The 13,613-nt window shown below is 42.0% G+C and overlaps 2 protein-coding genes across 3 annotated transcripts in view; one reads left to right on the forward strand and one right to left on the reverse strand.

The window, feature by feature from the left end:
- LRCH3 (leucine rich repeats and calponin homology domain containing 3) overlaps nt 1–13,613 on the forward strand; it is a gene marked incomplete at its 5' end in the record, with an annotated part of 80,368 nt that overhangs the window by 15,213 nt on the left and 51,542 nt on the right. For both annotated transcript variants that reach the window (XM_083442053.1, XM_083442054.1), the window contains one exon: nt 12,470–12,614. In XM_083442053.1, the coding sequence (XP_083298179.1) occupies nt 12,470–12,614 (145 nt within the window). The remainder of the gene's footprint in view (nt 1–12,469; nt 12,615–13,613) is intronic.
- HTR2B (5-hydroxytryptamine receptor 2B) overlaps nt 1–13,613 on the reverse strand; it is a 178,364-nt gene that overhangs the window by 8,320 nt on the left and 156,431 nt on the right. The gene's annotated exons all lie outside the window — the stretch shown is intronic.

A 13,613-nucleotide genomic window follows, 5' to 3' on the forward strand; every position in this document is an offset into this window, starting at 1 on the left:
GGCTTTTGGGAAGAGGGCCTTTTTATCAAAGAAAATTTGCCACTTTTCCTTGTGCTCATCTTTGTTGCTGAGATTAATTTACCAAATAAGTCTTGCCACTTGGCTCTTCTGAGTGAACAGTTCTTTTCAACAGCTATCTGCTGTGCTTATCACACAGACACAAAAACCTGGTTCTGACTAATCCCAGCTCGGAGTATGACTTTCTCTCTGTCGGGCACCACCAGCCTCAAAGTCAGTGGGATGCAGTGTTCATCACTTCCTGTTCAACAGATGTTTCAAAAGGCTTCTGTGCTGTTTTCGAAAAGTTGCTTCCAACCTGCAGATGATTGCAGTAAAAGGAAGGGGGAAGAGAGTGCACTGTTTGCACAGAGACATTTCAGTTGAAGTTCCTTATACAAAAAGTTGTCCAGCAGATGGTTACACCTCTGTTTGTTTTGCAGCTTGGTAAAGTACTTGTTTTGGTACTCAGGCCTCGCTTTGGCACGCAGTATATGTGGCCTCAAACTTGTTTCTGGGCTGTACCTTCTCAGTCTTCAGGTGTGAGCTTATATGATTCATTGCAACTATGTAGAAAATCAGGGTGTAAGGGAGAAACTGCTGAGCCTAGTCTCCCTAATATGCTGATTTTTTATGATTTTTTGTTGTGCAGAGAAGCATTGTGAGCCCTTGCTGGCAGTTTGCAGTGATGTCTGCTTTATTATTTTATTCTGCTGTAAGGCTAGATCCAAATTGGCCCTCTGGTTTTGATACATGTTGTGTGAATTGTGGTGGTGAAAGTAACAAAGAAAGCTCAGGTAGGTAGCCGTGTTGGTCTGACGCAGTCTAAATAAATAAAAATATTGTCCGGTAGCACCTTAGAGACCAACTAAGTTTGTTCTGGGTATAAGCTTTCGTGTGCATGCACACTTCTTCAGGTACCTTCAGAAAGCTCGGCTACCCTTGTGTTCTTACCTATCCATTCATCAGGTTTTTCCAAGCAGAGACAAGGCTGGTGGGAACTTCTCCAAACTTGCTGTGACTTCAAGGGCAAAGTCACTCACATCTGGGCTGATCTTGATACAACAATTTGGTGCTCGTCTTATAGAGAAGGTGTCTAGTTCACAGATGATTTTCGATGTGTGCTTACATTAGTTCCTTTATATCTGACCTGGTTGCGTCGTGACTCTTTCGTTTTCTCTTTAGGAGCTAAAGCAGCCTCCCTTGTCAACTCACACACCTGTCAGGCTAATAATACTTTTTATGGGTCTGAGAGCAGCTTCCTTTAAATGTTCTGAGCTTAATTTCTATCCACATGGAGCTTCCCACTGTGCAGGATGTGGGATGTGAGATTTCTTCATAACAAAACTATCCCTCACCTCAATGCCACATCGGTGAAAATGGGCACATGATCCGTTTTGTTGGTGTTATAAACTATAATGTATTTTTAAAACATAAATGTGTTAGTTGGAAACTTGGCATCCCCGATTTCACATATGTGCCTTGATATGATGGGGAAGCATCAGGTGGAGAGGTAATAGGCTTCAGAGCTTGGCTGCGATGGTGACATAAACAATATATTCTTATATAGTTGCACATCTGATCATAAAGTTGAAAAAGTAGTGTTTTGTTTACAGATTCGCATTTTTTAAAGGGGGGAACAATCAATAAAGTACACTTAATACGGTTTGAATGTTATGGTCAAATATACTCAAAGCTTTAGTTGGAAATAATGTTATTGGAATATTTGTAAAATATGACAATTTATAGGATGCACTTCTTTTGTATTATTTACATTTTAAGGGGAGAAAGGAAGGTACAGTACTCACTTTTGCAAGCTCCAGTGAGCTATGCATTAGGCATGTGAACATTTCCTAGGTTTAGTTTATCTGAAATGGAACTAATTACAGCGTTGAAACTGCTGGATTTGACTAGATATGTGAAGACCTGGAGGGGAATGGAAAAGTGGGAGCGGGGCACAGACTTACACATCTCTGGATTTGACTGGTATTATATCCATTCATTATGTTGTCGATTAATTTTATGAAACAACATATTTTTAGGAATAGTTATTTGTGTGTGTGCCCCCCCCCCCCAAATACAGAGCATCAGAAACAATTTCCAGTATGAAAACTTTTTTATTCCACATTACTGAGTTGTGAAAGGTTCATGTAGGGTTCCTGTCTAATCAGAAAGATGAATTTAGTGGGGAGGTTTCTAGTTTCTTTCCAGACCTTCTACTAGATGACCCAAAATACTTGGGATTCTGGTTTACCAGTAATTTAAGACTCACAACAGTTTATACCGAATGGATTTTTATTTATAGATGATTAAGATTAATGTCAAAACATTACTTGCATACAGCTGTTTTTTTAGGCACTGGAAAATGTTTGTCTCAGTTGTAGCATTTGAAAAGCAGATACAGTTTTGAATCAAGCCAAGATACTTGTAGCTATTTAACTAGCCATGCTCCTTTAGTTCCAGCTTAAATTTACCGTGTATTCTTCAGTATGAAGGTGACCTTTTTGACTTGCTGTGTCTAAATTTAAACTTTGGGGAAGCTATCTAGTACTTTATTCTTTGGATGGTCTCTTAGACTTGGTTTTCTGAAAGCTTGCGCTGCATTGTTAATTCATGTCTCAACATTGATTTGTCTTGTACTGAACCAGTAAGCTGGCACCAGTCCAGTTTTTTTGGTAGAAGCCTGCTAATTGTCGTATCAGAAATTGAACATGGGAGGGAGGGAGGGTTGACTTTAATGAAATCTATTTGTTAAGAATGATATCAGCAAGAAGGATGGAGTTCTTAAAAGAACATTAGACTTCAGTCCACCAATGCTTCTTTTCAATGGATACTGTTCTCTTAAAGACATTACGTAGGGTCTACAATGCAGCAAGGCAATTTGATGACCTTGCTGTGTCACCATATATTGCTGTATAGAACCATTGTATAATGTTAGGCAATAAAATTCCAGTGTCATCTGCAGCCTGTCCGATCATTTACAGTTCTATGCATCCACATGTTTGAGGAAATGTAGGACTATAAAGCAAGTTTCTTTAGTTTTTGATACCTGAAGCATACTCTTTTTTTTTAATGGTGGTCGCGTCTAGATTAAATTTGGAGGCACGCTCAGCTCCCCAGCACAATAGGCAAGGCATCACCCTTGCAGCTGTGGGATAGCACAGTTGATTTCCTTCCATAGCTCAGGGATGGGATCCTGTTTTGAGGGTAAAAGCAATGCTTCTGGGATTCCCCCTCACCTGTCAACAGTATCGTGGACTGCATCAGAGACTTCTAGTGCATCCTTACTCCTTGCATTGGGATCGTGTTAATTCTTAGGTTTTGATGGGGAAAGCTGGAAACTGAACACGGCTAATTTGTTTAAAGCATAGTTTTGCTTTGTTTTTAAAGGCACACCTGACCATTAGGTCCAGTCATGACCAGCTCTGGGGTTGCGGTGCTCATCTCGCTTTATTGGCCGAGGGAGCCGGCGTACAGCTTCCGGGTCATGTGGCCAGCATGACTAAGCCGCTTCTGGCGAACCAGAGCAGCGCACGGAAACACCATTTACCTTCCCGCCAGAGTGGTACCTATTTATCTACTTGCACTTTGACGTGCTTTCGAACTGCTAGGTTGGCAGGAGCAGGGACCGAGCAACGGGACGGGAGCTCACCCCGTTGCGGGGATTCGAAACGTCGACCTTCTGATCGGCAAGTCCTAGGCTTTGTGTTTTAACCCACAGCGCCACCCGCATCCCAAAGGCACACTTAAGCCCCACTAAAAAGCACACAATTGTGCCCCTGCATCCAGAAGCCACTGCACAGGTCAGCCCTCCTATAAAGTAACAATGCTGGCAGAGCGCTATGAAAGATTTTGATTGGGCTGCTCCCATTGTATCAACTTAGCCACAACACACACAACATTTTTCCAGCTGTAATTATATGTTTCTAGATAGTTCAAGTTGCTCCTTAAACCTAGATACATGTTATTTAGCATTACAGAATGACTGTGTTCTTACCTTTCAAGGTGATTGCAAGGGCAAATCAATACATACTCTACATTTTGCTTTCTAAATTATGATATATGTGCAGATGTATATATTTGCTTCCTTGGAATTAAATATAGTTTTCAAGTAGACATGAAATGTGTGTGTGTGTGTGTGTGTGAAGATGCACTCTTCAGGATGGAAAGGGAATTGAATGATGGGTTAATAAAATGGGGAAATGATTTTAAATGAGGTTGTGATTCTTTAAATAAAGAGATTTGTGGGTGAGGTGGTGCTTGGGTGTAAGAAGAGAAGTGCAAAAAGTTTGGGGGTTGCCTGGGAGAGGGCATTCTCTGTGGCAGCCCCCAAGTCATGGAACTGCTGCCCCACAGAGGTGCACCTGGCACCTTCATTACAGAGTTCCCATCATATGCTGAAGACACACTTCCTTTACCCTGTCATTTCCCACCTGAGATGCATATTTTTAGAACCTATTCTATTTTTGTGATGTAATTTGCTTTAAGCTTTTTAATATGCTGTACCCGCCCTGGGACCTTATGGTGTAGGATGGGTAAGAAATTATCTCTCTCAAAGCAGGTGGAAATAACACTGGGACTGAATATTAACAAGTTCCTGAATATATGCAAACCGTCCATGACATACATTCAACTTTCACCAAAAAAAGCCATGATTTATCATCCTGGGAATAAACCACAGTTAGCCTCAGACTCATACACTCTTCATTCCTCCAGTGCAGCTTTTGTTTCCATTGTTTTTATTAACCACAGTTCAGTGTTGCATCTCAACCCTAAACAGTGGCTTGTTTTAACTATGTTTGATTGAACAAGTCACCTTTGTGACCTATGAGAAAGCTTCTGATCTTGCCCACAAAGTAGTGAGGAGTCTGAAACTAGTTCCTTTTCATAATGAACCATAGTCTGTTGTGACATTTGGACTGGGCCAATATAAGGCAGCACAGGGAGGAGGAAGCCAGCCAGAAGCAATGGCCAGCTGGCCTGGGGTCCTGTTGCCCCTGCATTACCCAGACCGACTCTCCATTTTATTTGGCAGTGGTAGCAACAGCACATCTTCAAACCAGGCAGCCATTGCTTCTGGCTGCCTTCCCCCTTCCTCTTGCTGCTCTACCTGCCAGCACCTTACCTGGGTCAACTTTTCATCTTAATTGACTGCTGCTGCTGCTACTGCAGCAGCTCCCCAGGCTAGCCAGGTAGGAGGAAGGCAGCAAATTGTGGTCCCAGCCACGACATCTGGATCCTAGGGGCCGAGGAGTCATAGCAGCAGGGCTGGGGTCTGCTGCAGCCTGTTCTGGCTCACTTGGCCTGCCCATCCACCACCTCTTGTCATGCTGTAGTTCACAGTGCCTTCTGTCTAACCATGTGGATTACAGCACTGTGACATTTAGTGAAAATGTATATACAGTATATATGTGGTCACATCTGCAATTGGTGGCTTGTATTCCGTCTATAGGGATGTGGGTGGCGCTGTGAGTTAAACCACAGAGCCTAGGACTTGCCGATCAGAAGGTTGGCGGTTCGAATCCCCGCGACGGGGTGAGCTCCCATTGCTCAGTCCCAGCTCCTGCCAACCTAGCAGTTTAAAAGCACGTCATGTGCAAGTAAATAAATAGGTACTGCTCCGGCGGGAAGGTAAATGGCGTTTCCGTGCACTGCTCTGGTTTGCCAGAAGCGGCTTAGTCATGCTGGCCCAGAAGCTGTACGCCGGCTCCCTCGGCCAGTAAAGCGAGATGAGCGCCGCAACCCCAGAGTCGTCCGCGACTGGACCTAATGGCCAGGGGTCCCTTTACCTTTACCTTTTATTCTGTCTGTATAGAATTGCCCTCTTCAACATGTGAACAGACCTTCAACCTAGAGATGTTTAATGTATTGAAGAGATGCATGTTAAACTGCTATACTTCATGAGTATGGGCTAAGAATATGTCAAAAGTCTTTGGTTAGCTGGCTAAGGCTCTTGGCTCTTCCCCCGCCGTTCCTGTTGCTACTGTGAATAACTCATGCATTTTTGCTAATGAGCCCTCCCATTTATCCATGTGTAACAATGGCTGCCATATGACACAGCTCACATGGAAATGCCATATTAATTTCATATGACTGGTTTTTAACTGTGCACACGTACAATCATGAGCAAAGGGGAAGATGATATGGTGATTAGGACTGGATTGCTAGCAGTTACTGGAAGCAGCAGAAATTTGGTGCAGCTGACGTCTCAAGGGTTATCGTTGGTTGGACATAACCTACCCAACAATTTGATTATGAAATATTGCTCTGCATGTTTACATAGATACCCTGAACTTCCTCTCTAAGAGTCTCTGTTCTTTTAGAAGTTTGCCTCATTCATTTACAAATACAGTTGAACTCATGAGTCACTTCTAACTAGATTGGACATAGCAGTGGGTGATTGAAGTCCATCCATATGTTTTTAAAAATCCTGTTGCACTTGCATACGCATTGAGGTCCTGGGTTATTTTCATGGTGTAAGAATTCCTTTTCCTTTTCTGTAGAATTCTTAGCAGTAGCAGAGACTGACTTTAAGCCTGTTCCCCGAAATCATGAGCGCACTCAGTTTTACCAAATCTTGTAAGCCAGCTGAGACGTCTAATTCACTCCTCGGCATAACTGTCTCGCAACATTTATTTATTTAGTTCAGCTTATTTTAGCCAGCTTGGCTCAGTACTTTCCCCTTGCTTGAAAAAGAAACTTACTTAAGCTGTTGGCAGGGAGCCTGTACTGAAGGGGGGAAATGAAGGATGATTCAACTGTTGTAAGGGAGAGGGGTTTGCTGGAATTTTGCAAAGAACGGGCGTGAGAGAGAGAATCCTGGAAAGTACTAGGACCCAAGACCAGTTCTAGTATAGACCACACAGGCTTTCTTTCCTGTAACTATTTCTCTTGTGTCATTTATGTGTTTTTGGGGTGGGGGTAGTTCTGTGAAAATATCAACTTACAGGCTCATTTCTAATTTGCATATATAGTTAACATGTTCCTCATCATTTAAAAGATAATTTCCCAAATTGGAATTTCATTATCTGGGAACAGTTTTCCAAAATGGCGTTTTGCACATGAGTAAAATAAATGTGGATCTCTATCATAGACTCATAGTCTCATAGAATTGTCGAGCTGGCAGTGAATTGTCAGGTGTTATATTGATCACGTTACATTGGTCACAGGCCATTTGCCAGAAAACCTTTTCTCCACCATTTCCAATAAACACTACTGTTTGATATTTACCCACGAAACATTTGGTTTTTATGTATTTTGCTGCAGATTGATTTTAGAAATCCATTCCGATAGAGAAGATGCATAGCCAAGTTACAGATACTTGAGGCTGAAAACCTGTTAAATTAGTCACATATTTTAAAGCACAATAAAAATAAAGCACTTAAACTATCTGTTGCATACTTTTTGATTGTACGGAATACGAAGGCAGTCAACAAATAGTTTCATATTAATTTCAGTTAAATAATTTTAACTAAAACACAATATATGATTTAAAGAAACTTACAAATGTTACATCAGGCATAGGCAAACTCTGGCCCTCCAGATGTTTGGGACTACAATTCCCACCATCCCTGACCATTGGTCCTGTTAGCTAGGGATTATGGGAATTGTAGTCCGAAACATCTGGAGGGCCGGAGTTTGCCTATGCCTGTGTTACACTATTCAACATGGAATCACCTGGGGGGTAGAACATCACTTCCGGCCTTCTTCCTAAATTAGGCTTTAAAACTTTGGGCCACGCCCCTTCCTTTGTCATTAAATCAGCCTGAAATTAGGTGTGGGCTGGAAGATGTGGGTCAATTAGTGGTTATTAACCAAGATAATTAAAGGAAACATCAGGTTCAGAGGGTTTGGCCTCACCCCCCCCCCATGCCAGTATTACCTTTACCTCTTTTTAAATCAATAGGAATTGGATGCAGGTAGCTCTCTGCTGGGTTGCAGGTTAAGTCCTTTTATTTCACTTGACATTCATCCATAATTCACTTTAAAACATTCTTGAGGAATATTTTTGAGATTAAGCGCATCGTGTTAGTGAAGAAATAATTGTGTTGCTATATAGAAGGAATTTTGCGAGTGGAGTTGCTATGAATTCAGCGACACATGACTTGCTTTCTGCTGCAGCAGTAAAAATTGGAAGCCTATTAAAAATAGTCTTTCCCATATAAGGACCACTGTTCATGCTTGCCTGCTCTCGTGATAGCAGGCAGAACAACCATACAGCTCCGCAGAGTCCCTCTTTTTGCTTATTTTAACCAGCAGGGATACTTTTATTCTATAAAAAGGAACAGCATTTCCAGAGTTCTTTTGGGAAGTTTGCCCTTTCTAATATGTTGTATTAAGATAGGTGGTCTGGCATGTTAGTCTAAAACGACATTGCGATGTTAAGCTACTGCTTTGCTTCAGGTTGCCGCATGCAGTGTGTGACTTGTGTACAGGTCTAAGGAATACATAGTCATCACTGCTTAGTCAGGCCTTCAGGTCTACTTGATTTTTCAGGCATTGGTCAGAAGTGGGTTAGGTGAAACTGAACCTTTTAGCTTCCTTAATATATTTGCCACATGGAAACATGATGAGTTGGTCTAGCACTGGAAGTGTGATTTTTGTACACAGCTTTCCCAGTTTATGGTCTGTTGGCAGATTTCTTCTTGAGTTTGCAAACTTGTCACAAATAGGATTTTGGTAAAAGCATCTTAATTTTCGCACTTTGTGTTTCTGAAGTCCATCTGTGTGCTGGGAGTTCTTGCTGAGAATTTCATTTCACAGAGCAGGGCAACGGTGTTAGATATATGCACTTAAATGTCTGCTATGACAACTGGCCAAATAGTAATATAATATAATATAATATAATAATATAATATAATATAATTAATATAATATAATAATTACAATACAGTACAATACATTTCTATACTGCTTCTTGAATCTAAAAGAGTTCCCAGGATATTTATTTGTTTATTTTATTTGTTATTTGCCATTCTGAATACAATATTTTCCCGCAGCAACTGAATCACAGCTGTGATAACAAGTAGTAACGCATTTCAGATCAATTGATCAAAGCCAGCCATACCATTATACGAACAAAAAATGTAGGCTACACTAGTTATTTGATTTAAAATAATCTTCCATTCTTTGTTTTGAAAAATAAATGATAAATAACAAAAACGTTCCATCCACTTCTCCCAGTGACTGCCTTCATTTCGTGATAAGAGTAATTTAAAAGTTGCACAATATTAATACACTACTGGCATGGTGTTATAGTTATAATATTCAGCCCCAATGTTAATTTATTTTCTGCCCTTTGGTTCTTTGTTTTGCCCTTAGCACTTGCCCTACAACTGTGAATGCAGACAAGCTAGGAATGAAGAGAGTTGAAAACTCCTTCTTGAGCCCATGCCTTGTGGGCAGGAGAGATGGTATTGTTTCACAGGGGTTGTTGTTGCGATTTTAAAATAAACCAAGTTCAAAAAATGCTCCTGCCGTAGTCGGCAAGGAGGAAGGCATGAGATCATCCTGCCCTCCTGTTTCAGGAAATCCTCCAAGCATGGAACTAGCAGTATTTATTACAAACCTTATTTAAGTGCTTGAAGAGGAAAACATGCAGTCACATCAAATGCTTCCCTGATTGAGCCTGAGATTTGTTAAGAGGCTGATGGTTTAAGGGATTTTATGATGTTGTTAATTATGTTACGTGCAAAAACAAGGTAATGGAAAAACATAATAAACTGAAGCATTAAAACAATTATCGTAAGTTACATAAACCGTTTCTGATGGACAGTATAGTAATCTTTCAGATATGTTGTTGTTTAGTCGTGTCCGATTCTTCGTGACCCCCTGGACCAGAGCCCGCCAGGCACTCCTGTCTTCCACTGCCTCCCACAGTTTGGTCAAACTCATGTTCATAGCTTCGAGATCACTGTCCAACCATCTCGTCCTCTGTCATCCCCTTCTATTATAGACATAGATACACACAGAGACACAGAGTGGGGAAAATATTTAATTCCGTTTCACTGGCCTGCCATATCAAGTTCCCAAGATCAGTGGCCGGTGTGATTGGGTTTTTGTTGCAGAATCCAAGCAAAAGCTGCTTTGTCAGCTTACTGGAGGAGTAAGAGCAGGCTTCCTCAAACTCGGCCCCCCAGATATTTTTTGGCCTACAGCTCCCATGATCCCTATCTAGCAGGACCAGTGGTCAAGGATGATGGGAATTGTAGTCTCAAAATATCTGGAGGGCTGAGTTTGAGGAAGCCTTCTCTTACTCCTCCAGTGTTGGTTTTTTCAAAACTCCGTAACATACTTCAAACACCTTTGCCATTGCTCTACTTTTTAAAATGATTTCCCCATGCAATATTTAAGGCTGATGTTAGGGAGAAAGGAATTAAAAGCACCCTTGGACACATTAACCTGGTGAACAGATCTGGGACATGGATGAGGGACAAGGGCTGAAGCATCGGGCAGGTTTAATTATTTAATACCACAAGAATAAGGATCCACAGTGCTTTAAAGAGTTTCAGAAGTGGGGGGGGGGGGCAGGTCCATGTCTGCAAAAGGGTTATAATTTAAAACAAGAAAATGGGTAGGTAGCATAGCCAAAAGGTGGGGGCGGAGGTAGCAAGGGATGAAAGAGGAATTGAGCTCCACAAATCTAATGCATGTACTTCACAGATTTCCTCATAAAATTAGGATGTTTTTGTAGAAATGCAGCAAATGCAGTTGAATTGTTTTGTAAAGGTGACTGCATCAAAGCAGTCTAGTTTGGGATTAATTCATTAAATATTTGTGTATATATAGTATATTAAAGGTTTTTGGGGTTGTTGTTTTTTTAACACAGACAGTTGGCTAGAGACATTTTCTTCTTTTCTTTTACCCATATGATATTCCCTCCATGGATACTGCCGCCCCATTTTTCCCCAGCAAGGCTTAAGTTTTCCTGTAGACTTGTGGAAACAAGTACCGTATTTTTTCCCCTATAGGACGCACCATTTCCCCTCCAAAAATGAAGGGGAAATGTGTGTGCATCCTATGGGGCGAATGCAGGCTTTCGCTGAAGCCTGGAGAGCGAGAGGGGTCGGTGCGCACCGACCGCTCTCCAGGCTTCAGGAAGCTCTCCGCAAGCCATGGGAGCCCAGCGCAAAGTCGCGCAGCTCTCCCACGGCTTGCGGAGAGCTGCCTGCATCCTGAAGTCTGGGGTGCGCTGAGCTCAGCGTGCCCCAGGCTTCGAGCTTCGCGCAGCTCTCCGCAAGCTGTAGGAGAGCTGCGCGACTTCGGGCAGATATCCACAAGCCTGGGGAGACCGGCGCGACTTCCCGCTGGGCTCCCTAGGCTTGCGGATAGCAGCCAGTTCTGGGGGCTGGGGTCGGGGGAAGAATTTTTTTCCCCTTTATTTCCCCCCCCAAAACCTAGGTGTGCCCTATGGGCCGGTCCACCCTATGGGGCGAAAAATAGGGTAATTCTGATTCCTGAATGCCAGTCCAGAAGAGCAATTACACTCATTCCCAAATCAGCACCAGTGTGGTTTTCATTTGGGCACCGTTCTTTCATTTTATAGAAAATTATATGCTGCGTAAAACTTGGTTGTTGATTTTTTTTTTACGTTAAAACATCCCAAAAGTTTGAGGCACAGTGAAGAACCTCCACAGAGACCTGCACAGTCTCCTCCTCCCACCAAAATTCCCGGGAAGGCAGGGAATTTCCATCTCTGAGCTCACTTTATTGAAGGTAGAGACTTCAGGGAAGAAAATGGGCAGCTGCAAAAGGGGTGTGTAGAAGCTGTACATGAAGAAGGTGCTGCACTGTTTTGTTTTTGTTTTTTTTGTTTTCCACTACTGCTTTCGGATTCCTCTTCCTAAACCCCCATTCACAAATACAGAATTCATTTGTAATTGTTTTGGCTTGGCTTGGCTTGGCAATTGTTTTTTTAAAACTGGTCTCTGCGATTGCAAAATCTGATGGTTCTGGGGAAAGGAGTTGAGCTTGCTTGACTTCAAAAGAGCTTGGCAAGTGGCACCACTGAGAAACCTTTTCCATTTATTGTCCCTTTTAGCTGCTATTTACAAAATAGCTTATTTTGAGCCACACATAGCTAATAATTTCCAGAGGGGTTGGCCGTGTTAGTCTGTCAGTCAGTGGCAGTCTGTTGCATCAAAACCATGAGCTTGATGGCGCCATAAGAGAATAGCAAATTTATTAGGACATAAGCTTTCGTGGACTATAATCCATATCCTGCATTTTAATTGTTTTAATGTTTTAATGTATTTTAATCTTGTTTTCAAGTTGTATTCATTCAACTTGTTTTTATTATTGGTTGCTAGCTGCCCTGAGCCCTGCCTTGGCTGGGGAGGGCGGGGTATAAATAAATTTTATTATTATTATTATCATCATCCTATATCCACATGTCCTACATTTACAGATAATGGTCACCTGCTTTCCCCCCCTGATTCATTCAGTCTCATGTTATGTATTGTTTCTGTTTCAGATTTATCGCGGAACAGACTCTCGGAGCTGCCAGCAGAAACTTGTCTCTTTGTTTCCCTTGAGAGCCTTAATTTGTACCAGAATTGCATTCGCTATATTCCAGAAGCCATTCTGAACCTGCAGTGCTTAACGTTCCTGAATATCAGGTAACCGTGATGTAAAAGTAGCAGCGCCCAACATTATGCAACTCTTGAAAAGCTCAAGCCAAAGGGACGCAGTGCAGTGCAGTCTGTGGGGAAAGCAAGCAATTCTTCACATTTCTACCATTCAGTGCTGGGGCCAGACTTGAATAAAAACACTGGCTGTGATACAAAGAATTCTGCATGCATGTTGGGTTTCCTGTTCTGACAGCATCTCCGTGTACTCGGTTCGAAAGCATGCCAGTGCAAGTAGATAAATAGGTACTGCTGCGGCGGGAAGGTAAATGGCGTTACCGTGTGCTCTGGTTTCCGTCACAGTGCCCCGTTGCGCCAGAAGCAGTTTAGTCCTGCTGGCCACATGACTCGGAAAGCTGTCTGTGGACAAACACCAGCTCCCTTGGCCTGAAAGCAAGATGAGCACTGCAACCCCATAGTCGCCTTTGACTGGACTTAACTGTCCAGGGGTCCTTTACCTTTTACCAGAGGGTCCTCTGATTTTTAAGGCCACATTAGTAAAAGCTGCTTAACATGAAATATTCAAGCGTATGGTAGTAAAAACTTGAATTTCTGCTGACTTGATAGTAATAGGCTATCTTATTCATTGGGTCCTTTGTGTTAAATCAGGAAAAGTGCTTTAAGATGTTTGTACAGAGAGATGTTTTTATTCAGGCACGCTTTGGGCTTTATAAGCTGACCTTGTGCCCTTTGTAAATATGTTGCATTCTGGTTGACTGTTGTTTTTATTGGATTTATTGACAGGCAGTGATATATTCTGTTGTTACCTTGTATATTTTATTCTCTCTCAGACCACTGTTAGCTGCTTTGAGCACCGTTTGGAAAGGCAGGATACAGATTGAACTAGTAAATAAATAAAAGAGTGTAAAAATAAGTAATAGAGTTTGCTTTGGCACTATCCTCTAGCCAATTCAGTTTTGCCTAGCTTCCTTAATTTTTTTACGGTGAGTCTTCTTTTTTTTTATTCAAAGGATGTGAGTCAGAGGATAA

The sequence above is a fragment of the Podarcis tiliguerta genome, assembly GCF_965153285.1.
Source record: "Podarcis tiliguerta genome assembly, chromosome: 5".
Lineage (NCBI taxonomy): Eukaryota > Metazoa > Chordata > Lepidosauria > Squamata > Lacertidae > Podarcis > Podarcis tiliguerta.